At 43.1% G+C, this 19,315-nt stretch overlaps 2 protein-coding genes across 2 annotated transcripts in view; both read right to left on the reverse strand.

Moving 5' to 3' along the window:
- Positions 1-19,315, reverse strand: part of LOC142198459 (uncharacterized) — a 120,695-nt gene that overhangs the window by 37,507 nt on the left and 63,873 nt on the right. The window lies entirely within an intron of this gene.
- LOC142197134 (uncharacterized) lies at positions 10,256-15,010 on the reverse strand. The gene is made up of 5 exons (XM_075267221.1): positions 14,943-15,010; positions 14,383-14,497; positions 14,112-14,279; positions 13,902-14,025; positions 10,256-12,384 (listed from the first exon to the last, which is right to left on the reverse strand). Exons 2-5 carry the CDS (start codon positions 14,488-14,490, stop codon positions 10,625-10,627), a joined length of 2,160 nt encoding a protein of 719 aa, XP_075123322.1. The 5' UTR covers positions 14,491-14,497; positions 14,943-15,010; the 3' UTR covers positions 10,256-10,624.

Below are 19,315 nucleotides of genomic sequence, written 5' to 3' on the forward strand. Positions count from 1 at the left end.
TTACTGTCAATGCTCGCCCTCTATGGATACAGAACATAGTATATCTATAGACAGTATGTGTAATGTTTGTATATTATATATATGTTTCCATACACACATATATCCATGTCTATCTGTATGTATCTATGTATTTAGATGTATCTGTAAAAGTCGTATCTGTCATGTAACATCTCCACGGTCAGTATATGTAAGGACTGGAAGCACAGAGTGATAGAGATACAACACACGGAGGGGTAAATAAGCGAGGCACAAAGAGGTAGAAGCATGGAGGGGCAGAGGCACAAGGCGCGAGACATACATAGGTAGAGGGGGGAGCCTGGAGGCCCAGAAAGGTAATAGAGAGAGACGAAAGGCACGGAGGGGTAGAGTAGAGAGATCTGAGGTCTGGAGAGAAGAACGAACACAGAGGGGTAGAGGTGAAAGGTAAGAGTGGCAGAGGCATGAGGGGTAGATACAAGAGGTGTGAAGGGTAGAAGAGAGAAAGCTGGAGGGAAAGGGTAGATAGAGAGATGAAAGGTACGGAGGAGTAGAGAGGTAGGGAGTGGTAGAAGCAACAGAGAGATGAGAGGCGCAGAGATGGAGGGGTAGAGGAAAGAAGCATAAATAACAGAGGGACATAGACAAGAGGCACGAGGAGCCCAGAGACAGAGAGAGGTAGGAGGTGGGGGAATAGAGAAGGGAGGCAGAAGGCGAGAGATTCAGAGAAGGAAAGAGGAAGGTGGTGCAAATCAGTAGGGGAGAAGGGGCGAAGTTCGGCAGGGTAGCTCAGAGAGGAACAAGACGAGAAATAGGTGGAGGAGAGAGGAGCAAGTGCAGAGGGGAAATGTAGTGAAAATAAAGGTGTGAGGTGAAGAGGGATAGAGGACAGAAGTATATATATATATATATATATATATATATATATCTGTAGTTACATACTTGTCACTTAAGCATTATATAGTATACTACAGTATATACAGTAAGTAGAAGTTGTGAATTGTGTAGATTTAAACATATATTTAATTAAATAGAATACATATATCTGTAATCCATTATAGCACATTATTAGTAGTATCCTATAGTAGATTACTATGTTTTAGCCACAGTGATAGATATTCTGCATGACATGTTTGAGCCCAGAAAAGAGTAGCAAGAAATGAGAGAAGGTGTAGAAGGAGAGGAAGAGAGAAGAGGGATAAGAGGAAAAGAGGAGTAGGAGTAGAGTAGTGTAGTGGTAGGGGGTTAGTGTAGGAGGAGAGGAAGAGAGAAGAGGGATAAGAGGAAAAGAGGAGTAGGAGTAGAGTAGCGGTAGGGGGTTAGTGTAGAGGAGAGGAGGGTTCAGCGGAGGAGGAGGTTGAAGGAGGGAAGGCAAAGGAGAAGAGGAGAGGTAAACGGAGAGTTGAGGTAGTAGATGAGTAATATATCCTCTATCCTATGGATAGAAGATAAATACATATAGTATATCCCATTTAATATTATAATACTTATAGGAATCTATGTAAACAATATAGGTAAAGGTGTGTGTGCTAATTATATATGACATGTCTATATATATTTTACTTATTTGTATATACAATAAGTGCAGATGTCTGTATTTTATATATGTATTGTCCAGTGTGTGTGTATACAGATAGATATATAGAGATATATATAGATATATATTAATAAATTATAATCTCCACTTACTAGGATGTATACATATACAGTTCGGGTACATTACATAAGTGGATACTACTTACTGACTATTACAAAGATAGCACTACATGATGGATGAATGAGCTCAGTTGAGATTTTTTACCTTGAAGTGCTGCTTGTGTTTCATTTTGCCATTTGTCCTTATACAGTATGTGTAAGGTGTGTATTGCATGTATATATTTATCTAATTATATACTGTATATATACCTGTTTTAAGTTGCACCACTTATGTAATGAGTACCTCTATATGCAGTAAGTGTAAGGTGTATATTTAAACAAGTTCCATAGATAGACAGATATTATATTACATTACTATTACTAGTATACTGTCATATATTACTATGATAGATGTTATAGCAGAAATTCTGCATGACATGTTTGATCCCATCAACCACTTATTGACCTTATTACGATGGGTCCCTATACTAACACTTTACATTTAGGGTAGGAGATCACCTTCTTATAGACTCACTGTTACAGGGCAGTGTCTAAAAACTTGATCTCTGGGGTGTATAGAGGGGGGGGGGGGGGTCAGCATTTATTCTAGAAGTAAAGTCTTAGTGTAGGGACCCATCTGAATGAGGTCGCCGTGACGTGGCAGATGGGCTCGCACAATTCACAAAACTGTGCGCCAAGAACCTCACATTTATAACTGTAGTCAGTGATACAGGAAAGTGTAGTCTAAGAATTATATCATTACAAGCTCCGCACCAGAAGTATCAGCTCACTTGTCACTAGAATTCACTTGTCATTAGAATTCACTTGTCACTAGAATTCACTTGTCACTAGAATTCGCTCTAGTTTGTGCTTCTACAACAAGGCTCTGGTTCCTCTACAAACTACACAGTAAGCTGTGTAAGCGGCCATTTTCTTGTGGCCTGTGGGCATGCGCAGTCGGCTCTGCCCGAGGCTTAGAAGTTTGAACCCAGCTCCGGAAGAAGACGTGCAGAGAGGCCGTTCCTGAAGAAGATGGAGGCGGTGCTGGGGATTCCTCTCGCAGCATTGGGAACGCCCCCAGTGCTGTTTGAGCGCTTTTGCTTGTTTTCACAAATCTTAAATGATTTAGTTCTTGAATGGGAATCTGAAGATCTTATGATAAAGAGAGTCTATCATTAGAAAAACACCTTTTTAACTAATGGCACATTGGAGTAGCCTTTAAAAAGGTCTGTACAAGCCACCATTTTCTGGTGGTCTGTTACAACGCTGCATCCGATGTCTGTTAAAGGCAGAAGATACGGAGAAGAGGAAGAGGGGAGTGAACACAATGAGCTAAGGGGCGGTGGGAAGTTATAACGCTCATGTTTTTATATATAACATATGTAATAACAACATTATAAACTTTATTAAACAAAGGGTCAGTAAGATAATAGTATATCTGCCCTTGTTATGTAATGGTATATAGATGCAAATCTGTATTCTAAGTACTTCTTATACATCATCTTGTAAGCAGATCTGAATGTACTTGGACTGATGTTATATACTGATAATATCCTATGCATATATCTGGCCATCCATAATAAGAGTTGTATAGAGTCTGCAGATACTTTATTCTGAGTACAGACAGCCAGTAACACCGCTATTATTCACAAAATGCAAGTAGACAAAACGTAAGAAGACATTACAACATTGGGAAGTGAAATGATTAGACTTCGTGGTCTTTTCAGACCCCAGACTATAATAAGTGAAGGCCCAGAGGAAGTGTTGAAACATAATACACAGTTATACTCGCCTTCCCTCACCTCTCCTGAGCCTTTTTGTGCTGCTCCCTCCTTCCTGGGTCCTCTTCTGGCCTCCTGGGTGACGTCATCTTACACCTACTGCAGAGCTGATATGGGTATTCTAGGACCAAGCAGCTAATGCAGTTCCCAAAACCCCGCAGGTCACTTGACATGGATAGTCAGGGGAAGACACAACATGGAGGCTCTGATAGTTATATACAATGTGCTCATTTAGGAAGGCAGGGGACATAGTAGATGAGATTGGAGGAAGACACAGATCAATCTATATCCCTACATTCTTGAAATCCATGGGACTGATGTCAATTGCCCAATGTCAAGGGAAAAAATTCCATCAGAAACTCCAACAAATCAGTATAAAACTCTGGATCGCTTGTCTTTACCAAAAATCTAAAGCCTGTAACCTTGTAACATTTCTCCAAGATAGTCATTTAGGCCTTCCTTGAACTGGTGTAGGTGTAGATGATGTCCCGTTGTCACTGTCACCGATCTAGGTGTAGAGGATGTCCCCTTGTCACTGATCTAGGTGTAGAGGACATCCCATTGTCACTGTCATTGGTGTAGGTGTAGAGGACATCCCATTGTCACTGTCATTGGTGTAGGTGTAGAGGATGTCTCCTTGTCACTGTCAGCGATCTAGGTGTAGAGGACATCCCACTGTCACAGGTCTAGGTGTAGATGATGTCTCCTTGGCACTGTCACCGATCTAGGTGTAGAGGACATCCCTTTGTTACTGTCACCGGTCTAGATGTAGAGGACGCCCCCAGAAAAAGATTCTGGCACTCAAAGCAGCTTCCAAAACAAATTCAAAATTTATTTCATCCACAAAAGAAAGATGTTTCGGTCCCGGCACAGACCTTCATCAGTTTATCGGATGAGGGGTGTACAAGCAGGCATAGTGTGGAAGGACAGATCTATAAGAGATTAGCGCCCCCCTGATCTGCTGTATGAAGGGGCCGTGGCGTATGCTTATATCACACACTGTAGTCTCGTCACATAGACGTGCATAGGACAAGGCTGCAGTTACATTACATGGCCGCTATGAGATGAATGACACTATATAAACAGAGAAGCGGTCACAGCGCTTACACAGATACCACGGTTTATATCCACAGCTGATCAGTGGGGGTCCAGAATTTTTGGGAATTTGTGAGTGTCAGGTGACATTTGGATGTAACGTCATAGTGGGCCCTTAAAATTAATTTTAGTAGTCGGCCCTCAGCAAGTCAATCCAACACTAGTTAGGTCACATTGAACAACTTTAACCAAGATTACATCTCATTGTAGACGGTCAACATTATATGACACAGTAATAGAAATCCGGGCGAAAGAAGCAAGTGCTAAGAAGGAAATCCATTTGGAAGCCCAAGTAAAAATTTCCCAAATGGAAAAGAAGCAACTGTTCTAGTCAAATGAGATACTGATCTGGACTGCCAAGAAGATACTGATCTGGAATCAACAAAAAATAAAGTATAAGCACACTGCCACTCACCATAAAACCGGACCAGAAAGGGTGCACGACCTGCAGGTTCCCGGACTTTAAGGGACAATTTCCATAGAAGATAAAATGTACAAATGGTCCGCAGCACCTTGATCCGGTTAAAATATAACCTTTATTTCATCCTTAAAAGTCCATAGTAGGAACGTGCCAACAGACAACAGAAAACACAAAAAAAAAACGCATAAAAAACGCCAACGCGTTTCGGAGCTTCTACTCCTTAGTCATGGCATATAAAACAACAACATACAAGCACTTCCTTTTATACTGATTAGCCGTAATTGGAACACCTGCGAGTGTATTTCTAACATGTTATAACCAGCAAACATAGTAGTTAACATCAGATTTATATTGTATTGTAAACAAGTCTCCAATACTACATACAATGAACAAATATTGAAAACTACTAATGTAAACATTATAAACTTCCTTTGAATATATCTCTAGCAAGACACAATAGACTGTTATCGATCGTGGAATAAGGAATATATATAAGAACCCACCTTTTCATAGTTTTCCAAGGAAACACTCTTAAATTTATAAGAGATCACATAGATGACACACATCATGTTGTATTTTTACTGAGTCTATGCAATAATCATATCCCTACCTCGGCTGTAAGCGAGATGTTCCGGTCACGTGATAAAGACAGCCAATGAAAAAGGAGAGCACACCCACTGGGTGTGTTCAAGACCACGTGATATATACACTGCACAAGTATGTCGAGTGCCGATCACGTGATCATACGCTAACCGAAGTAGGTACAACAAATATCAGATGTTAATAGATATATGTGAGATCAGTCCTGATATTTAAACCTGTCGGGAACCTACAATTAAATTTAAGGATGTAGTATGCTTCTCTTTTGAGTAGAATATCCTTTAAATTGCCTCCTCTGATAGGTTGATAAACCTTCTCCAAACCACAAAATCGCAATGTCCGAACATCTCCCTTATGGACATCCACAAAGTGCCTCGAGGCACCTGACATGTGATCTATGTTACTTTTACCGCAATCACGAATATGCTCCTGTATCCTGGTACCCAATTTCCTGCTGGTACAACCAATATAGTCCAGGTTACAGGTAACACATCGTATGCAGTAAATGACATTCATTGAATTACAATCCAACTGGTCCCTAATTTCCAAGCAAAAATCTGAAGCATTACTTTTGAACTCCCGTGTACTGATGACCTTCGTGCAGTTCTTACATTTGGGTGTACCACATTTGGTAAAACCTTTTCTTGTTGTATCCCCATATTGTTTGGTCGTTACCATAGTTATATAGCTAGGGGAAAGTACATCACCTAACGTTTGGCATTTTCTTTCTACGAATTGTATCCCGTCTTTTAAAAGTTGGTTGGTAATGGGATCCAATTCTAGAATTGGCAGGTTCTTTTTTACCAGACTCTTTATCTTATTATATTGGGGACTAAATGCTGTACTAAAGATCAGTTTATTCTTCAAACCAGAATCCAAACCATTTACGGATTGTTCCTTATCTGACAACAAATCATCCCTTAATCTGGACTCTACCCTTGTTCTAGCCCTTTGTAGCATCCACTCCGGATAACTCCGCTCCCTAAATCTCTCCAAAGTGGAATTGCTCAATCGTACAAAATCCGCATCCTTGCTGCATGCCCTCTTAGTGCGTGTTAATTCTCCTACCGGTATACCCTTTAAGGTGTGCAACGGGTGGCAACTATTTCCTCTAAGGATACTATTACCGGCACATGGTTTTCTAAAGAGTGAAGTGTGAACCTTCCCCTCTTCAATGCTGCCTGTCAGTGTAATGTCAAGAAAATCGATAGTTAACTCTTGATGGGAAAACGTAAAGATGAGGCCATGTTCATTGCTATTAAGGTAGTGGATGAACTCTGGTATGGGCGCTACATTTCCGACCCACACAATCAGTAGGTCATCAGGACCGCTGGCTACATTAAGGATAGCCGGGAGGTCCTTAAGTGTTTCAGGGATTTCAAATGGTGTGAAAATTATAGCTGGGTAACAAGTGACATTTGCTCTTTATACCCAAGCATACCTCATTCTAAGGCACTAGATGCCCTTGCACACCACTTGTATCGGTACAGCACATTAACTCCTTCAGTATGTGAATACGTGATTTCTGTGACATCTTATCTACTAAAACACAATTATTTTTTGTTCAGAGAGTTCTTTTACCTACAAATTTGCGGGGCACCGATGGGTGCCCCGTTTTCACCTTCTCTTGCGAATCTCTTTCTTGCGCATTGGGAGGAAAAATTCATTTTCTCAGATGTCAATCCCTTTGTGTCTTCCCTCCTCTGGTATGGGCGCTACATTGATGACCTACTGATTGTGTGGGTCGGAAATGTAGCGCCCATACCAGAGTTCATCCACTACCTTAATAGCAATGAACATGGCCTCATCTTTACGTTTTCCCATCAAGAGTTAACTATCGATTTTCTTGACATTACACTGACAGGCAGCATTGAAGAGGGGAAGGTTCACACTTCACTCTTTAGAAAACCATGTGCCGGTAATAGTATCCTTAGAGGAAATAGTTGCCACCCGTTGCACACCTTAAAGGGTATACCGGTAGGAGAATTAACACGCACTAAGAGGGCATGCAGCAAGGATGCGGATTTTGTACGATTGAGCAATTCCACTTTGGAGAGATTTAGGGAGCGGAGTTATCCGGAGTGGATGCTACAAAGGGCTAGAACAAGGGTAGAGTCCAGATTAAGGGATGATTTGTTGTCAGATAAGGAACAATCCGTAAATGGTTTGGATTCTGGTTTGAAGAATAAACTGATCTTTAGTACAGCATTTAGTCCCCAATATAATAAGATAAAGAGTCTGGTAAAAAAGAACCTGCCAATTCTAGAATTGGATCCCATTACCAACCAACTTTTAAAAGACAGGATACAATTCGTAGAAAGAAAATGCCAAACGTTAGGTGATGTACTTTCCCCTAGCTATATAACTATGGTAACGACCAAACAATATGGGGATACAACAAGAAAAGGTTTTACCAAATGTGGTACACCCAAATGTAAGAACTGTACGAAGGTCATCAGTACACGGGAGTTCAAAAGTAATGCTTCAGATTTTTGCTTGGAAATTAGGGACCAGTTGGATTGTAATTCAATGAATGTCATTTACTGCATACGATGTGTTACCTGTAACCTGGACTATATTGGTTGTACCAGCAGGAAATTGGGTACCAGGATACAGGAGCATATTCGTGATTGCGGTAAAAGTAACATAGATCACATGTCAGGTGCCTCGAGGCACTTTGTGGATGTCCATAAGGGAGATGTTCGGACATTGCGATTTTGTGGTTTGGAGAAGGTTTATCAACCTATCAGAGGAGGCAATTTAAAGGATATTCTACTCAAAAGAGAAGCATACTACATCCTTAAATTTAATTGTAGGTTCCCGACAGGTTTAAATATCAGGACTGATCTCACATATATCTATTAACATCTGATATTTGTTGTACCTACTTCGGTTAGCGTATGATCACGTGATCGGCACTCGACATACTTGTGCAGTGTATATATCACGTGGTCTTGAACACACCCAGTGGGTGTGCTCTCCTTTTTCATTGGCTGTCTTTATCACGTGACCGGAACATCTCGCTTACAGCCGAGGTAGGGATATGATTATTGCATAGACTCAGTAAAAATACAACATGATGTGTGTCATCTATGTGATCTCTTATAAATTTAAGAGTGTTTCCTTGGAAAACTATGAAAAGGTGGGTTCTTATATATATTCCTTATTCCACGATCGATAACAGTCTATTGTGTCTTGCTAGAGATATATTCAAAGGAAGTTTATAATGTTTACATTAGTAGTTTTCAATATTTGTTCATTGTATGTAGTATTGGAGACTTGTTTACAATACAATATAAATCTGATGTTAAAGAGGACCTTTCACCACTTTTGGGCACATGCAGTGTTATATACTGCCAGAAAGCCGACAGTGCGCTGAGTTCAGCGCACTGTCGGCTTTCCCGATCTGTGCCCGGTGTACAGAGCTTACGGTGCCGGTACCGTAGTGCTCTATGGTCAGAAGGGCGTTTCTGACCATTAGCCAGAGACGTCCTTCTGCCTCGTGGCGCCAATCGCGCTGTGGAGCGGGGAGGAACGCCCCCCTCCCTCTGCTCACACAGCTCGTCCATAGACGAGTATTATCAGGAGCGGGAGGGGGGAGTTCCTCCCCACTCCACAGTACAGCGCGATTGGCGCCGCGAGGCAGAAGGACGTCTCTGGCTAATGGTCAGAAACGCCCTTCTGACCATAGAGCACTACGGTACCGGGACCGTAAGCTCTGTACACCGGGCACAGATCGGGAAAGCCGACAGTGCGCTGAACTCAGCGCACTGTCGGCTTTCTGGCAGTATATAACACTGCATGTGCCCAAAAGTGGTGAAAGGTCCTCTTTAACTACTATGTTTGCTGGTTATAACATGTTAGAAATACACTCGCAGGTGTTCCAATTACGGCTAATCAGTATAAAAGGAAGTGCTTGTATGTTGTTGTTTTATATGCCATGACTAAGGAGTAGAAGCTCCGAAACGCGTTGGCGTTTTTTATGCGTTTTCTGTTGTCTGTTGGCACGTTCCTACTATGGACTTTTAAGGATGAAATAAAGGTTATATTTTAACCGGATCAAGGTGCTGCGGATCATTTGTACATTTTATCTTCTACTGATCTGGAATGCTTCACCCCAAGACCCAGCTGACCGCACTACTACTTACATACTAAAGTACCGATCACGTATACCGTCTGCTAGTCACGTTGGTCAAATTCGCAAAACAGAAACTACATTACAAATACTAGTACAAACTAAAGTTGATTCGAATACCTCGATACCTCGCTCCCATAGGAATGAATGGGAGCGGGCGAACAGCAAGGGGTTAAACGCCGGCAGCTGGCGCTGGCTGCTCCCATTCATTCCTATGGAGCGAGGTATTCGAAACTGCAGATTCGAATATTATTCGCTCATCTCTAGTACAAGCGAAGACAATGGAGGAGTGGCACGCAATCCAGATACAAAAACTCCTTTTATTCAATACGGTGCAGACAGGTATCAGCTGTGGATATACAGACAGCAACGGGCCATTTCGCACTTACAGCGCTGCTACAGTCTTCACAAAGTCAGACATGCAGGACTTTGTGTCCATGTGAAAAAAGCAGTTTTACGGTGGAGAGGCTGCAAACGGACACTGGTGGTTTGCTTTAAAAACCCGTTGAAATTAATGGGTTTTTAAACTGACCATATGCAAGCTGTCCCCAAACTGTTTTTTTGCAATTTCAGCAGAATCACAGAGGGCAGACAGCAGTGTAAGTGGAACATGCACCAAAAGTACAGGGGGAATGTGCAGTGAAGGGAAGTGTATCAATCTTGACCTCACTGAATACAGTGGGCATGCGTCAGAGTCCTTCAGCAGTGGATACCAGTCATCTTCAAGCTTTGATACCTAAGAATATAACATAGAGGTTGCGGACCCTAAATCTTGGTTGCTTAAGGATAGTTCCTGCTGACAGACTCCCTCAACTAAACTCATAGTCTAGGGCACTGCACATATGTTCTTTTATATGTCGAGCCCTGTCACTCTCCATCAATTTTCAATCTTTCCAGTCCGCCATCTCATCAGAAGACATCCATAATCAGTAGGTCCTACAATAAGGCTCCACATCCGTCACATTTTTTGCCATATTAAAATCAAAGTGGTTTCTCTTTCGGATGAATTTTTAGATGTTTCATGAGATATCCTTTTAGGTGAAAACATTTCCCACATTCTGGACATGAATATGGCTTCTCCCCTGTGTGACATCTCTGATGTTCCTTAAGATTTAATTTCCTGGTGAAGCATTTTCCACATTCTGAACATGAAAATGGCTTCTCCCCTGTGTGACTTTTCTGATGTGTAACAAGACCTGATTTCCGGCTAAAACACTTCCCACATTCTGTACATGAAAATGGCTTCTCCCCCGTGTGAATTCTTAGATGTTCCATAAGACCTAATTTAAGACTAAAACATTTCCCACATTGAGAACATGAAAATGGCTTTTTCCCTGTGTGAATTTGAAGATGCAGCGTAAGACCACACCTCTGACTAAAGCGTTTGCCACATTCGGGACATGAATATGGCTTCTCTCCTGTGTGAGTTCTCTGATGTTCTTTAAGAGTTAATTTCCTGGTAAAACATTTCCCACATTCTGAACATGAAAACTGCTTTTCCCCTGTATGAATTCTTAGATGATCCATAAGACTTGATTTCATACTAAAAAATTTCCCACATTGTGAACATGAAAATGGCTTTTCCCCAGTGTGAGTTCTCTGATGTCTCGCAAGATGCAATTTCTGGCTAAAACACTTCCCACATTCTGAACATAAAAATGACTTCTCCCCTGTGTGAACTACTAGATGTTTCTCAAGACCCTGTTTTGAACTAAAACACTTCCCACATTCTGAACATGGATATGGTTTCTCCCCTGTGTGAGTTCTCACATGTTCCACAAGAGTTAATTTCCTGGTAAAACACTTCCCACATTCTGGACATGAAAATGGCTTCTCTCCTGTGTGAACTAGTGCGTGTTTATCAAGAGCCTGTTTCGAACTCCAACATTTCCCACACTCAGGACACAAAAATGATGACTCCTCCCCTGTGTGAGTTTTCTGATGTCCCATAAGACCCCACTTCTGGCTAAAACACTTCCCACATACTGAACATGAATATGGCTTCTCCCCTGTGTGGACTATTATGTGTCTCTCAAGACCCTGTTTCGAACTAAAACATTTTCCACATTCTGAACATGAAAATGGCTTCTCTCCTGTGTGACTTCTCTGATGTTCCACTAAAGTTAATTTCCTGGTAAAACACTTCCCACATTCCGAACAGGAATATGGCTTCTCCCCTGTGTGAACTAGCGTGTGTTTCTCAAGACCCTGTTTCGTACTAAAACATTTTACGCATTCTGAACATGAGTATGGCTTCTCCCCTTTGTGCTTTCTGAGATGCTTTTCGAGACTTGATTTCACACTATAACGTCTCCCACATTCTGGGCAAGGAAATGGCAATGCCCCTGGGTGACATCTTAGATGTCTTACCAGATTTGATTTTTCATAAAAACACTTCCCACATTCAGGACAAGAAAATGGCTTCTCCCCTGTGTGCGATCTCTGATGTGTCACAGGATTACTTTCCCTGGAAGGATAATTCTCACTCTCTGAACACATAAACGGCCCTTCATCTCTGGGAAATTCCTTATACAAAGAAAGTTTAGTTTCTGTTCTTGGTTCGCCAATTGATGATTGGTTTGATGAAGGTTTCTTATGACCAACCATATCAGTGGAGGGATCTCTGCTGTGAAAGCCTACAGGTACATTAGGAAGTATTAAATTTTCAGGCGTGATATTATCTTCTACTTTGTGATAAGGAGATAGGACATGTCCACCCGACCCTCGCATCCAGTCTACACCTGGGAAAAGACACAAAATGTTCTTTTCCTAAACAAAAACAAAAAATATCCACAAATATCCTGAACAGATTTTGTACGTCCATGCTGCGTATGAACGATCCAACCATCAGCATTAAATAGGGTTACACGGGGGAAAGACATTTGCATAAGGCTGGGTTCACATCTGCACCCAGTCTCCGTTCTCAGGTTTCCGTCTTCTGCAGACAGAAGACGGAAACCTGTCAGACCATGTCTGGCCATGAGCGCCGGTGAGCGTTTTATGCTCTCCGCGGCGAAACTGGTTTTTTAAAACTGGATACAAAGTCCTGCATGTCTTACTTGGTGTCTAGTTAAAATAAAACGGTTTCGCTGCAGAGAGCACAAAACGATCACCGGTGCTCACGGCTGGACACTTTTCAAACCTATTCATTTGAATGGGTTTGAAAAATGACTGCAGGTATAAACGGAGACCGGACGCAGATGTTTACAAGTCCTAATACATTCACTGCACTGGATAAACATCCTTACTGTATAGAAGAGGGTCCCAGGAAACCGATTTTTAGCTTTGTAAACGGCATCAAAATTTCAGAAGTTTCTGTGCTCAGCTTCTCCTGCTGCCTCTCTGACTGTGTAGAGTAGAGCAAGGTCAGTAATTGAGAATTGGACCATCTTCTGTAAAGTAAGTCAGTGCACTGTCAGATAGGGGACGGGGAAGGAGCTTAATAGGGTCTATATCAGTGATGGCGAACCTTTCTGAGACCAAGTGCCCAAACTGAAACCCAAAACCCAATAAATTATTGTGGAGTGCCAACATGGCAGTTTAACCTTAAAACTCTGTGGATCCACAATTGCGGACAATTATGGACCCACAAATTACAGTGGTGTGAATGGGGCTTTACAGAGCTTGTACTGAAAGGTAAAGGTCTCTGCTTTTTTTTAATTTTGAACAATTAATGTTCACTACTTACATCGCACAGGATCTGTTATATAGTGACTGGGCAATGTTATTACAGCCTGTACTAATATCACATCTGCTATAGAACAGATACTGTGTGATATAAATAGTGAAGGAACCTCACACAGTACAATCTGCCCCACACACACAGGATTATACCTATATACTCCACAGTAGTCCCCATCCCCACACAGCATGAACGGTCCACAGTAGCCCCCTCCCCAGACAGTACACACACAAATATACTTACCTGAAGAGCTGCCGGGCATCCTCTCTTCTTACTTACGTCATCACGCTCACGCCGGTGCAAAGGTCATACTCTGTAGTTAGTGTAGGATTCGCATAATGCGCGGCCTAAACTGACAGCTTTCAGCTGGATGTGCATTTGCACAACCAGCTGAAGGCAGTGATTGCTCACTAATGGGGAATCCTGTACCAGATTCCCCCTTAGTGAGCGATCCGAGTGACCGCACGCATGCCATAGGTTTGCCATCATTGGTCTATATGTAATGATCAGATAATTGTCGAATGTAGATGATTCTCAAAACTGTTCTTTCCATTACAATCGGGGTGGTCTCCTTACCCAGTGAAGTGCTGGATTCGTAGTTCTTCATCATGACCTCCTTGTACAGATCCTTGTGTCCTTCTAAATACTCCCACTCCTCCATAGAGAAATAGACGGTGACATCCTGACACCTTATAGGAACCTGACAACACAATGATACAGTCATCACCAGAGCCCTCCCTTGGTGTTCTTGTATAATGTTGTCCCATCATCCCCAGCAGCGCTCACCTCTCTGCTCAGCAGCTCAGTGATCCTGCTGGTAAGTTCTAGGATCTTCTGCTCATGTCTCAGTGGATGAGGTGGGGGCTCGGTGATGGGGCTTGGGGTCCTTCTCCTTCCTCCTGACACACGGGGTGTCTCACACTCACCAGACGACTTCCTCACTACTGTGTAATCCTGTGTATGGTGAGACACTACAGGTCACTACAGAGAGTCTAAGAATCCTTCACCTGTCCAGTCATTTCCTAGAGATCAGAGTGATGTCATGTGAGACTCTCACCTCTCCGGTGATCAGGTAGATTATCTCTAGGGTCAGGTCTAGTATCCTCGCAGCCATCAGGTCTCTGGCCTTCTCCATCCTTGGTGGGTCATTGGTGGACAGAACCATCAGAAATCTGGAAGAACATGTGACATGAAGAACAAGGTCTCACTAATCAGTAATTATAAAGGATGAATCACAGGACACAATGGAGGTGACTTAGATATTGAGGTGTCTTATATATACCAGACTGCTGATCCAATGATATATATGTCAGCTGACCAGCCCTGTTATATAGTGAATAGTGTTACACAGGTTATACACTGCAGTGCACTACACATAGCAGACAGGTCTAATCTTCTAGGTCACCATAAATCTCATTTAATGTATTCAATCCATAAGTAAATGAAACATAGTTGTGAACAACACCCAAGAACTATGGTGCGAAATAACATCAAAGGAGACATTTTGGGCTACAACAACTTCTTGTAATGGTCAGCTTTGGAGCTATGTAGAGTGTTGCCAATTTACTAACAAGACTGGGCCTGAAAAGTGTCTGAAACTGCGCCCCAAACACTGACCTGCTGATGTCACCTACTGGTGGTACAGCGCCTCTGAGGACGTCACCTCCTGGTGGTACAGCGCCTCTGATGACGTCACCTCCTGGTGGTACAGCGTCTCTGAGGACGTCACCTCCTGGTGGTACAGCGTCTCTGATGACTTCACCTCCTGGTGGTACAGCGTCTCTGATGACTTCACCTCCTGGTGGTACAGCGTCTCTGATGACTTCACCTCCTGGTGGTACAGCGCCTCTGATGATGTCACCTCCTGGTGGTACACGCCTCTGATGATGTCACCTCCTGGTGGTACAGCGCCTCTGATGACGTCACCTCCTGCTGGTACAGCACCTCCGATGACGTCACCTCCTGCTGGTACAGCACCTCCGATGACGTCACAGTCTTCTCAGACCTGTAGTCAGGTTTTTCTTCACTCGGGGCAAAAGCTCTGTTCACTGCCCTTACTCTGTATCTAAATACATAACCTCCTCCCTGGACACCATTACCCCATTACTACCCCCGGCCATGTAATTATGGGATAGACGAGGAAATGTTACACAGTGAAGAATCTCCTCTGCTTTACTCCTCCCCTTGTGACTGATCACATGACCATGACATCATCACAGGTCCTTTCTCTCCTCCAGCAGCACAGCCCGGAGTCTGTTGCCTTTTATACTTGTGACTGATCACATGACCATGACATCATCACGTCTCTCTCCTTAAAGGAGCACAGAAAAGGATTCCCTTTTCTTCCTGCTACCTCTTCTTCTGAGGAGAACAACGCGATGCTCTGCGCTCAGTGTTCCCCAAGAAATAGGGCTGAGGAAGGAAACAACAGGAGATGAAGGCCTGGCGCCTGTATAGGGCAGCACTGTACACAATCCTCTGCCTTCCCCTATATCTATCAACAAGAAGTCTAAATAAGACCAAGACATGACTTAGACCCTCCGCGGGCTCAGTGGGCCCATACTCTACAGATTTCTGACTGCTTGGATGAAGGGTCAGATTTATAATTTCGTTCATTCCTAAGGGGTTGGCGAGGTAGACTGGGAATCCGAAACTGTGCTAAGGTCCACCGTGTCCTCAAAAGGAGGGATGTGGAGTGACTTACAGTTGACTAGAGTAGGGTTGGCCGGTAAAACTTCCCCTTAGGTCATACGATTGTTAAAGAGGACGATCTTGTCCTACGCTCTCAGATATTCATGTCCTGACAGCCCAGGTAACAAGACCCTAATGACGTTACACTTAATAATCTCCGATATCAACTGATACAGTGCGCGCCTTACTCTGCAGACCATCTGAAGCTGAACAAGAAGGAAATGTCTCTGAAGACTTTAAGAGCCCTGTTATCCTCCAGAGTATGGTGCTCTTAAAGGCAGCCAGCAGAGATGTCCTTATGAAAGTTGCAATGTCCGTAAAGAAGTGTCCTCTGGGGTTCTGCGTCAGAATATTCATCCTCCTTCTTTACTTCATTATTATTTGTACTCATAGTTGTAAACTGTATACAACACTATGTGATCAAAAGTATCCAGACACCTGGCTGAAAATGAAAACTTCATGGTGCCCTCCGTCGGTAATGGAGGGTGCTTGCACCCCTTGTTGTTTTGCACTATCACAGCACAGGTTTACATTGATGCTTTAAACACCTTCTTGCTTCCCACTGTTGAAGAGCAATGCAGGAATGGCGATTGCATCTTTAAACATGATTGAGCACCTGTTCATACTGCACGGCCTGTGGCGGAGTGGTTACATGACAATAACATCTCTGTAATGGACTGGCCTGCACAGAGTCCTGACTTGAATCCTATAGAACACCTTTGGAATGTTTTAGAACACCGACTTTGTGCCAGGCCTCACCGACCTACATCGATACCTTTCCTCAGTACAGCACTCCGTGAAGAATGGGCTGCCATTCTCCAAGAAACCTTCCAGCACTTGATTGAACATATGCCTGCGAGAGTGGAAGCTGTCATCAAGGCTAAGGGTGGGCCAACACCATATTGAATTCCAGCATTATCGATGGAGGGCGCCACCAACTTGTCAGTCATTTTCAGCCAGGTGTCCGGATACTTTTGATCACATAGTGTATATCAGTCTATCAATATTACACACACAACCCCCCCGGAGATAATAGAAAAGTATCAAAATTGAATGTAAAGTATCAATAAATATTCTATTGCAGCGTTCCGGAGGCTCGAGGGTTTCCTATAGTTACTATCTGTCGTGTATTTCAGCACTTTTCTTTCCGCATGTTTTGCGCGGAAACCACATGGACCCTATTATAGTCTATGGGGTCCGTGTCATTTCTTAGGTTACCGCTTTTTAATGCATATAGGTTTTGGTTCGGGGGTTTCCCAGGCAGACTCCATGAAAGGAAACCCGAACGCAGATGTGAACTGGGCCTAAGATCAAACAGAGAACACGCGGTCACTGCAGAACCATTACTTTAACCACTTCATGACTGGGACATTTTCCTTGGTTCATGACCAAAACATTATCAGGTTTGGTTTTTTTTTGTACATTTGGTTTTAAAGGCTAAATTATTTTTTTTAATTTAGATTATTCAAATAACTTTTGCATCTTTTTTGGTGATACATAGGGCTTTATTTTAATTCATTTTTAGGGTTGAGCGATCGGGATCGGAAAAGATCGGATTCCAATCAGCGATCAAAAAATTTCACGATCGCAATAGGAATTCTGATTCTGATCTATTCTGGAGGGATCGAGGTCGGAGGTTATCTCAAGATCGTCTCAACCCTATTCATGTATATATCATTAATAGGGTTGAGCGATCGGGAAAGATCGGAACCCAATCGGCGATCGAGCAAATTTCATGATTGGGATCGTCTGGAAAATGATTGAAAATCGGATTTTAAAAACGATCCTGAAATCTCAAGATCGGCTCAACCCCATTCATTTTTATTTTGTTTAATATCCTGGAAAATGTAAAAAAAAAAAAAAAAAAAAAGAAGGGAAATTAATTTTTTTTTCACATTTTTCCTCTTTATTTATAAAACACAAAGTAGTAAATGGTCTTCCCTCTCCGTTGCGGTACTTGTTATGCAGGTGACACATGGTTTCATGTTATGTGGGTTGGAGCGAGAAACTTTGATGTGGGAGTGCTAATGAAATTATTTGATTTTATTTTGCCTTCATTTTATTTATTTTTACACATTGTGCCCCCCAGGTCATAATTTTCACTGATATATTACCCCATCCCTTGACCATTTCGTTGTCAATAATGCCCCCATCACTGTCACTCCCCACCAGTTTTCAATCATCCCAGTACCCAGCAACGCACCTCCCATGAGGCGACCTGAAGCGACCGCTTCAGGCGGCGCTATGCCGGGGCCCTGGGGGAGGGCGGCATTTTTGCTGACCTAAGCCAGTCCAGGACAAGCTGTCCTGGACTGGTTTAGCGTCACCGTCACTGAGAGGTGGATTGGGGCGGCCCTGTGGACGCAGCGCTGCTCAAGCGGCCGCCCCTCACGCTCAGGCAGAGAGCAGGTCCTCTCCCTGCCTGCTCTCTGCCTGCTAACGACGCTCGCTCCACTCGGCCCCGTCCCCTCCTCCGGGGGAAGGGGGGGGGGGGGTTGGGGGGACTTTCTGATGTCCGCCTCAGGCAGCAGAAACCCTTGGTTCACCCCTGCCAGTACCAATGACATATCTGAGGGTCTCATAGCCCCCTTTCCAATGTAGTTTATGGAGGATCCCACCGGAGCCGTCATTTTAAGAGACTGTGATCTCCGGCACGTGTCTTCAGTTATTGCTGCTGTATCCATACCGACCAATGCGCTAGCACGAAGAGGAGACGTGTGTGTACCAGTGCGTGCGTGTGCAGGCTGATTTGCATATCCGTCAAAAAATGATTATCTCTGCATGGCTTCGTCGGTCACACAGGAAAATGTCTGTTCCTATTAAAGGCCTCTACCCCGCACTATTATTAGTTTTGAGGATATTTTGGACCTGATAGACTCCCTTTACACAGTGATCACTGATGTTTATCAATAAGGCAGAGCAGCAATACCTGATCATGAAGACACAAGTCCTCTGATAACTCCAGTCTGCCCCATACTGTATGATATCAGACTTCGGGATATACATCAGAAATAAAAAAAATATCTGCCTCACTAGTCCTCTGCATGAAAGAAGAGCTGACCACAGTGATAAATTTTTTGTGGTCTGAGGGTGCGTCTGGTGAGGATATTTATTAAAGAATTTGAGCACAGTATGAAGGAGTGGATTTTTGTGAAGAAGTGAGTATGCTTGGATACAAAAGGATACCACTAGAAAGTCAACAGGGCGCTGGATTATGTGCCCCGCGGCTGGAGAAATCTCTGCCCACTATCAGAAGGGCATTCCTGAAAGTCTCTCTGGGCTGTGAGAAGAGGGAGGGG

Source organism: Leptodactylus fuscus, chromosome 3 (assembly GCF_031893055.1).
Source record: "Leptodactylus fuscus isolate aLepFus1 chromosome 3, aLepFus1.hap2, whole genome shotgun sequence".
NCBI lineage: Eukaryota > Metazoa > Chordata > Amphibia > Anura > Leptodactylidae > Leptodactylus > Leptodactylus fuscus.